The 10,150-nt window shown below is 47.7% G+C and overlaps 1 protein-coding gene across 1 annotated transcript; it reads right to left on the bottom strand.

Moving 5' to 3' along the window:
• Positions 1-7,361: 7,361 nt before the first annotated feature.
• LOC123764591 (trichohyalin-like) lies at positions 7,362-9,292 on the bottom strand. Its single transcript, XM_045752582.1, has 2 exons — positions 9,262-9,292; positions 7,362-9,193 (listed from the first exon to the last, which is right to left on the bottom strand). The coding sequence occupies exons 1-2, from the start codon at positions 9,290-9,292 to the stop codon at positions 7,362-7,364; spliced, it is 1,863 nt and encodes a 620-aa protein (XP_045608538.1).
• Between the last annotated feature and the right edge of the window lie 858 nt (positions 9,293-10,150).

Here is a 10,150-nt window from a genome sequence, read left to right as displayed (position 1 = left end):
TGCCAGGGCACGAGCGGCACTCTTGTATACCATACATTGTAATTCATTAATGTTCGCAGCTCTAGTTTTAAGTGATTGAATTATGGATATAATATCCTGCCGGGTTGACTGGTAACAGGAGTAGAGAGTTAGGAGAGTTGCCTGTGAGATATGTAGCAACATGTGTCTGGGGCTCTGGGATGTTTCTGGCAAAGTTACCACCAAATGATGAAAAGAAACTAATGAATTCAGTTGCCCTTTCTAAGTTTATTGTAAGTGCGCAACCATCATTGGCGAGTGTTATCTGCTTGTTATGTGGCTGTTGTTCAGACCCTAGGATGCTAGAGATGGCCTAGCTGTCATGGCTTCCATGTTTCATTTTGCTTCATTGAATCTACTCTCATAAAAAGGAAAGTTTAATTCTTCTTATTACAGTTGTAAGCATTAATTAACATCTCTTAATTATTTAACTTGTAAGAAGGCCGGTCCTTCGTTATTATGTTCGTGTTTCTTGTTAACTGCTCTAAGTATGCCACTTGTGAGCTGGGGTTGTGAGTATTCCACTTGTGAGCCAGAGGTAGTGAGTATGCCACTTGTGAGCCAGAGGTTGTGAGTATTCCACTTGTGAGCCAGGGGTTGTGAGTATTCCACTTGTGAGCCAGAGGTTGTGAGCATGCCACTTGTGAGCCAGAGGTTGTGAGCATGCCACTTGTGAGCCAGGGGTTGTTTATTCTTTTGGCAGTTACTTACTGTGTGAGGAGAGAACAGTTGTGTGTTTCCCACACCACCACAACACCCACACCACCACAATCGTCCCCACACCACCACAATCCTCCCCACACCACCACAATCCTCCCCACACCACCACAATCCTCCCCACACCACCACAATCCTCCCCACACCACCACAATCCTCCCCACACCAACACAATAAGAAAGTGAGCTTCAAGGTAATGTACTCAAACATTGATGGGATTACCAATAAAGCAAGTGAACTGGCAGAAAGGGTGCAAGAAGAAAACCCCTGATGTAATAGGACTAACGGAAACAAAATTGTCAGGAGTCATAACAGATGCTGTGTTTCCAAAGGACTACTATATAGTAAGGAAAGAGAGGGAGGGGAGAGGAGGTGGAGGAGTGGCTCTGCTGATAAGGAAGGACGAGAGTTTTGATGAGATGGAAATTCCCGGCTGTGACGGATTCAGAGATTACATAACAGGAACTATAACAATGGGTGGACCTAAGATAATTGTGGCAGTCATTTACAACCTTCCCCTAAATAACAGAAGACCCAGACAGGAGTTTGATAGGAACAACATGGCAGCCATTAATATAATAGAGAGAGCAGCTTCAGTTGCCTGCAGGAATGGCTCAAGACTCTTAATCATGGGTGATTTCAACCATGGAAAGATAGACTGGGAGAATGGGGACCCACATGGAGGTGCAGATACGTGGAGAGCTAAACTCTTGGAAATGGCAACAAGGAATTTTCTGAGCCAGCATGTCAAGGAACCCACAAGAGTGAGAGGCAATGATGAACCAGCTAGACTCGACTTGATATTCACCCTGAATGAGTCAGAAATAAAGGAAGTCAAAGTTGAAGCCCCCATAGGAATGAGTGACCACAGTGTACTGACCTTTGAGTACTTGGTGGAGGTAGGGATAACCTATCCAAGGATGGGATCGGAGGGAAAAAGACTGAATTACCGAAGAGGAAAATATGACGAGATGAGGAACTTCCTCAGGGGAATACCATGGGAAACAGAATTTAGAGACAAGAATGTGCAGGTCATGATGGATTTTGTCACCCAGAAGTGCCAGGAAGCTGCACACAGGTTTATCCCACTCCAAAAGGAGAAAAACGAAAAACAACAGAAAAACCCATGGTTCTACCACGAATGCAAGGTAGCGAAGGAACTGAGTAAAAGAACTTGGAGAAACTACAGAAATAACAGAATACCAGAGAGCAGGGAGAGATACCAGAGGGCCAGAAATGAGTACCTCAGAGTGAGGAGGGAAGCAGAGAGACAGTGTGAAAATGACATCGCGAGTAAAGCCAAGACCCAACCAAAGCTGTTCCACAGCCACACCAGGAGGAAAACAGCAGTGAAGGAACAAGTGATGAAGCTGTGAAAAGGGGGAGAACAGATACACAGAGAATGACAAGGAGGTGTGTGAAGAACTCAACAAGAGATTCCAGGAAGTCTTCACAATAGAACAAGGAGAAGCCCCTGCACTAAATGAGGAGGCGGCAAACCAAGCAACCTTGGTGGAATTTGACCTCACCAGTGATGAGGTCAAAAGGTGTCTGCTGGAGCTGGATGTGACAAAGGCTGTTGGGCCTGAGAGAATCTCACCATGGATACTAAAGGAAGGTGCAGAAGCACTAAGTGTGCCACTTTCTATGATGTATAACAGGTCACTGGAAACAGGAGACTTACCAGAAAGTTGGAAGACAGGTAATGTGGTCCCAATATACAAGAAGGGTGACAGGCAAGAGGCACTGAACTACAGGCCAGTTTCCCTAACTTGTGTACCATGCAAGGTGATGGAGAAGATCGTGAGGAAAAGGCTCGTAGAGCACCTGGAGGGAAATAACTTTGTAGCACACCACCAACATGGGTTCAGAGATGGTAAATCGTGCCTCACAGGTTTAATAGAATTCTATGACCAGGCAACAAAAATTAGGCAAGAAAGAAAAGGGTGGACCGACTGCATTTTCCTGGACTGCTAGAAAACCTTTGACACAGTACCCCATAAAAAGCTGTTAAAAAAGTAGAAGCAACAGGCAGGAGTAAAAGGGAAGGTGCTCCAGTGGATAAGGGAGTACTTAAGCAACAGGAAACAGCGAATAACTGTGAGGGGGGAGACATCAGAGTGGCGAGATGTCACCAGCGGAGTCCCACAGGGCTCAGTACTTGGACCCATCCTGTTTCTAATATATGTAAACGATCTTCCAGAGGGTATAGACTCATTCCTCTCAATGTTTGCTGATGATGCAAAAATTATGAGAAGAATCAAGACGGATGAAGATAGACAGAGACTACAGGATGACCTGGACAAACTGGAGGAATGGTCTAGAAAATGGCTGCTAAAGTTTAACTCAGGAAAGTGTAAGATATTGAAATTAGGCGAAGGGAGCAGGAGGCTGAACACAAGGTACCATCTGGGAGGTGAAATCCTGGAAGAGTCAAATAGAGAGAAAGATCTGAGGATTGATATCACACCGAACCTGTCCCCAGAGGCCCACATCAAAAGAATATCATCAGCGGCATATGCTAGACTGGCCAACATAAGAACTGCCTTTAGAAACTTGTGTAAGGAATCTTTCAGAACCCTGTATACCACTTATGTAAGACCAATCCTGGAGTATGCAGCTCCAGCCTGGAGTCCATACCACAAAACATAGAGAAGATTCAGCGGTATGCCACCAGGCTCGTCCCGGAACTGAGAGGAATGAGCTACGAGGAAAGGCTAAAGGAGCTGAACCGCACATCCCTGGAAAACAGAAGAGTAAGGGGAGACATGATAACCACCTACAAAATTCCCAGGGGAATTAACAGGGTGGACAAAGACAAACTCTTTAGCACGGGTGGGACACGAACAAGGGGACACAGGTGGAAACTTAGTACCCAGATGAGCCACAGGGACGTTTGAAAGAATTTTTTCAGTGTCAGAGTAGTTAACAGATGGAATACATTAGGCAGTGATGTGGTGGAGGCTGACTCCATACACAGTTTCAAGTGTAGATATGATAGAGCCCAATAGGCTCAGGAATCTGTACACCAGTTGATTGACAGTTGAGAGGCGGGACCAAAGAGCCAAAGCTCAACCCCCGCAAGCACAATTAGGTGAGTACAAGCCTCTCCAACTCCAACACAATCCTCCCAACACACCAACTAATAGAGGGGTCTGGTAGCCTGGTGAATAGCGCGCAGGCCTCGTAATTCTGTGGCGCGGGTTCGATTCCCGCACCTGGCAGAAACAAATGGGCAAAGTTTTTTTCACCCTGAATGCCTCTGTTACCTAGCAGGAAATAGTTACCTGGGAGTTAGTCAACTGTCACGGGCAACTTCCTGGAGTGTGTGTGTGTGTGTGTGGTGTGGGGAGAGAAAAAAAAATAAGTAGTTAGTAAATAGTTGATTAACAGTTGAGAGGCGGGCCGAAAGAGCAAAGCTCAACCCCCGCAAACACAACTAGGTGAATACAATCCTCCCCACACCAACACAATCCTCCCCACTCAACAATAACTTCCCACATACAACAATGGCCCTCCCCACACCACCACAATTATAGCCATTGTAAGACCTACAATACAATTGGCGTTTGTCCTTGACAGTGTGAGAAGTATTTAAATAAGCATTTAAGTGGTAACAATGATCGAGGAGGTGAGGAGAATATAAGAACGTCACGTACTACATGCAGACTGTAAATATATATATATATATATATATATATATATATATATATATATATATATATATATATATATATATATATATATATATATATGTATATATATATATATATATATATATATATATATATATACATATATATATATATATATATATACATATATATATATATATATATATATATATATATATATATATATATATACATATATATATATATATATATAACTGAAAACTCACACCCCAGAAGTGACTCGAACCCATACTCCCAGAAGCAACGCATCTGGTATGTACAAGACGCCTTAATCCACTTGACCATCACGACCGGACAAAATGAGGTGATAGCCGAGGCTATTTGAACCACCCCACCGCCGGCACTCGGATAGTTATCTTGGGCATAGCATTTTACCAAATCACCTCATTCTTTGGGGCAACACGTGAGGAACACAAATGCGAACAAGCCTGAATGGTCCCCAGGACATATGCAACTGAAAACTCACACCCCAGAAGTGACTCGAACCCATACTCCCAGAAGCAACGCATCTGGTATGTACAAGACGCCTTAATCCACTTGACCATCACGACCGGACAAAATGAGGTGATAGCCGAGGCTATTTGAACCACCCCACCGCCGGCACTCGGATAGTTATCTTGGGCATAGCATTTTACCAAATCACCTCATTCTTTGGGGCAACACGTGAGGAACACAAATGCGAACAAGCCTGAATGGTCCCCAGGACATATGCAACTGAAAACTCACACCCCATTTGGTAAAATTTGGATTTGGTAAAATGCTATGCCCAAGATAACTATCCGAGTGCCGGCGGTGGGGTGGTTCAAATAGCCTCGGCTATCACCTCATTTTGTCCGGTCGTGATGGTCAAGTGGATTAAGGCGTCTTGTACATACCAGATGCGTTGCTTCTGGGAGTATGGGTTCGAGTCACTTCTGGGGTGTGAGTTTTCAGTTGCATATGTCCTGGGGACCATTCAGGCTTGTTCGCATTTGTGTTCCTCACGTGTTGCCCCAAAGAATGAGGTGATTTGGTAAAATGCTATGCCCAAGATAACTATCCGAGTGCCGGCGGTGGGTTGGTTCAAATAGCCTCGGCTATCACCTCATTTTGTCCGGTCGTGATGGTCAAGTGGATTAAGGCGTCTTGTACATACCAGATGCGTTGCTTCTGGGAGTATGGGTTCGAGTCACTTCTGGGGTGTGAGTTTTCAGTTGCATATGTCCTGGGGACCATTCAGGCTTGTTCGCATATATATATATATATATATATATATATATATATATATATATATATATATATATATGGCATTTGTATTATAAAGAGGATGGTTTAGAAGTACCTTGGGACCAGAGGATGGGTTGTTAATACACAGGGTACTGACGGTATTCTAGATTGGTGTCGTCATAGCTAATATAGCATTAGAAAGACACTGGGACACCTGAACAATCACATTGTTCACTTATAGACAATCTCTTCTTAACACTTCTTTAGACAACCCGTCACTAACAAGGTCTCCTGACACTGCTGCTTGTTAGGGAAACTCAGGCTTTCCAAACGCCTGGAACTTGGCAGTCAATATAATGTCATATACATATATCAGGCTCACATTCAATAAAACATGGAGATATATCGATATGTATCTAATATTTAGGGTACATATTAACCATCACAGCTAGAATACCACTCAGATAGTCACATATTAAATGTCCACTCTCTCTGTTTCAAGTCGACATCTGTTGAAGGTGTGTAGCAAGGTGAGTAACTGTGGCTGATCAGTGTGTAGCAAGGTGAGTAACTGTGGCTGATCAGTGGGTAGCAAGGTGAGTAACTGTGGCTGATCAGCATGTTGCAAGGTAACTGTGGCTGATCAGTGGGTAGCAAGGTGATTAACTGTGGCTGATCAGTGGGTAGCAAGGTGAGTAACTGTGGCTGATCAGTGGGTAGCAAGGTGAGTAACTGTGGCTGATCAGTGGGTAGCAAGGTGAGTAACTGTGGCTGATCAGTGGGTAGCAAGGTGAGTAACTATGGCTGATAATGAGGAAGTCGGCAGGAAGATTGACAGTAGCACAATACAACAGAGTTATACCCACAACATGCCGGTCTCACGCTCATAATAAATGACTAAAGCTCATAGAAAATCCAAATGATTGGTCTTGTCAAAGATCAGTGTTGTGGTATGACTTGTACACGCTGGAGTGTGGCAGGACCATCTCATAGAGGTTGTTCTGGCTCTCTACAGGGACTGTATGTGTGGTAGATCAAACATGTGTCCTTCATGTGGTAGATCAAACATGTGTCCTTCATGTGGTAGATCAAACATGTGTCCTTCATGTGGTAGATCAAACACGTGGCCTTCATGTGGTATATCAAACACGTGCCCTTCATGTGGTAGATCAAACACGTGCCCTTCATGTGGTAGATCAAACACGTGCCCTTCATGTGGTAGATCAAACACGTGCCCTTCATGTGGTAGATCAAACACGTGGCCTTCATGTGGTAGATCAAACACGTGCCCTTCATGTGGTAGATCAAACACGTGGCCTTCATGTGGTAGATCAAACACGTGGCCTTCATGTGGTAGATCAAACACGTGGCCTTCATGTGGTAGATCAAACACGTGGCCTTCATGTGGTAGATCAAACACGTGGCCTTCATGTGGTAGATCAAACACGTGGCCTTCATGGTTCACGTGAGCAACACAACAGCAGCCACAGTCTTGCTTCTTCCTCCTAAGTTTCATTAAGGCATTTCACATTTAGATCACCCGTGGCGACGCTGCTACTTTACTCACAACATTCACTAACACTTTTCTGTATCACAACTATACAGATGACACATATTAACTATACAGATGACACATATTAACTATACAGATGACACATATTAACTATACAGATGACACATATTAACTATACAGATGACACATATCAACTATACAGATGACACATATCAACTATACAGAGTTACGTGGGTTGTAACATCATGGCAACGTCTCTGATCCTTAGTTGATGGTAGAGAATGACCTGACCTGATCTTCTCACTATTGCCTGGGACGGAATTTTCCCTCCTGTTGCCTTCCAAGATGGCCGACGCCTGCCGTTGTTCCCTCCTGTTGTCTTCCAAGATGGCCGACACCCGCCGTTGTTCCCTCCTGTAGCCCTCCAAGATGGCCGACGCCCGCCGTTGTTCCCTCCTGTAGTCCTCCAAGATGGCCGACGCCTGCCGTTGTTCCCTCCTGTAGCCCTCCAAGATGGCCGACGCCTGCCGTTGTTCCCTCCTGTAGCCCTCCAAGATGGCCGACGCCCGCCGTTGTTCCCTGCTGTAGCCCTCCAAGATGGCCGACGCCCGCCGTTGTTCCCTGCTGTAGCCCTCCAAGATGGCCGACGCCTGCCGTTGTTCCCTGCTGTAGCCCTCCAAGATGGCCGACGCCTGCCGTTGTTCCCTCCTGTAGCCCTCCAAGATAGCCGACGCCTGCCGTTGTTCCCTCCTGTAGCCCTCCAAGATGGCCGACGCCCGCCGTTGTTCCCTCCTGTAGCCCTCCAAGATGGCCGACGCCTGCCGTTGTTCCCTCATGTAGCCCTCCAAGATGGCCGACGCCTGCCGTTGTTCCCTCCTGTAGCCCTCCAAGATGGCCGACGCCCGCCGTTGTTCCCTCCTGTAGCCCTCCAAGATGGCCGACGCCTGCCGTTGTTCCCTCCTGTAGCCCTCCAAGATAGCCGACGCCTGCCGTTGTTCCCTCCTGTAGCCCTCCAAGATGGCCGACGCCCGCCGTTGTTCCCTCCTGTAGCCCTCCAAGATGGCCGACGCCTGCCGTTGTTCCCTCCTGTAGCCCTCCAAGATGGCCGACGCCTGCCGTTGTTCCCTCCTGTAGCCCTCCAAGATGGCCGACGCCCGCCGTTGTTCCCTCCTGTAGTCCTCCAAGATGGCCGACGCCTGCCGTTGTTCCCTCCTGTAGCCCTCCAAGATGTCCGACGTCCGCCGTTGTTCCCTCCTGTAGCCCTCCAAGATGGCCGACGCCTGCCGTTGTTCCCTCCTGTAGCCCTCCAAGATGTCCGACGTCCGCCGTTGTTCCCTCCTGTAGCCCTCCAAGATGGCCGACGCCTGCCGTTGTTCCCTCCTGTAGCCCTCCAAGATGGCCGACGCCTGCCGTTGTTCCCTCCTGTAGCCCTCCAAGATGGCCGACGCCTGCCGTTGTTCCCTCCTGTAGCCCTCCAAGATGGCCGACGCCTGCCGTTGTTCCCTCCTGTAGCCCTCCAAGATGGCCGACGCCCGCCGTTGTTCCCTCCTGTAGCCCTCCAAGATGGCCGACGCCCGCCGTTGTTCCCTCCTGTAGCCCTCCAAGATGGCCGACGCCTGCCGTTGTTCCCTCCTGTAGCCCTCCAAGATGTCCGACGCCCGCCGTTGCCCCTCCTGTAGCCCTCCAAGATGGCCGACGCCTGCCGTTGTTCCCTCCTGTTGCCCTCCAAGATGGCCGACGCCTGCCGTTGTTCCCTCCTGTAGCCCTCCAAGATGGCCGACGCCGCCGTTGTTCCCTCCTGTAGCCCTCCAAGATGTCCGACGCCCGCCGTTGCCCCTCCTGTAGCCCTCCAAGATGGCCGACGCCTGCCGTTGTTCCCTCCTGTTGCCCTCCAAGATGGCCGACGCCTGCCGTTGTTCCCTCCTGTAGCCCTCCAAGATGGCCGACGCCTGCCGTTGTTCCCTCCTGTAGCCCTCCAAGATGGCCGACGCCGCCGTTGTTCCCTCCTGTAGCCCTCCAAGATGACCGACGCCCGCCGTTGACACTTTGAATTAAAAGCTTCCAAATAAGCTAGAGTTTAGTGAGGTATTACGGAAGATAAACTTTATTCACTGTGAACACACGACGCTAGACGTCCTGACATGGAGCACAGTGATGTTGCTGTGCGCTGTGCCACTCCAAGTCAGCGCTGTGCCACTCCAAGTCAGCGCTGTGCCACTTCAAGTCAGCGCTGTGCCACTCCAAGTCAGCGCTGTGCCACTCCAAGTCAGCGCTGTGCCACTCCAAGTCAGCGCTGTGCCACTCCAAGTCAGCGCTGTGCCACTCCAAGTCAGCGCTGTGTCACTCCAAGTCAGCTGTGCCACTCCAAGTCAGTGCTGTGTCACTCCAAGTCAGTGCTGTGCCACTCCAAGTCAGCGCTGTGAGTAGGGTAAATAGAGACTTGAACCATGCGCGTCAAACCAAACCCCTCACAGTGTTCAAGAGAGAACTGGATAAGCACCTCCAAAGGATACCTGATCAACCAGGCTGTGACTCATACGTCAGGCTGCGAGCAGCCGCGTCTAACAGCCTGGTTGATCAGTCCAGCAACCAGGAGGCCTGGTCGACGACCGGGCCGCGGGGACACTAAGCCCCGGAAGCACCTCAAGGTAGCCTCAAGGTAGGTCACCTAAGAAGGTAAGCCAATTAGGACCCTACACAGGTGTTGCACACGTCTGTAGTGAAAACATGTCTTGGAGAATGTAAGAAGCCCTAACGAAACGCTTCTAGGCGTCAGACCATAAATACAAATGAATTTTGGAGATTTGATATTTCAATTACCATCGACAGCGAAGAAAAACATAAGAAATATTGAGAAAACTTGTTTTACAATTATTAATCTTACCTTTTCGGTCATATTCAACAACATATATATATATGTACATATATGTATATGTGTACGAGTATGTATAGATAACATTAACAATTGTGTAACTATTATCAAAAGATTGTTATTTGCTTA

Source organism: Procambarus clarkii, chromosome 79 (genome assembly GCF_040958095.1).
Source record: "Procambarus clarkii isolate CNS0578487 chromosome 79, FALCON_Pclarkii_2.0, whole genome shotgun sequence".
Taxonomy (NCBI): domain Eukaryota; kingdom Metazoa; phylum Arthropoda; class Malacostraca; order Decapoda; family Cambaridae; genus Procambarus; species Procambarus clarkii.
This window is presented reverse-complemented; position numbering and strand designations above follow the sequence as displayed.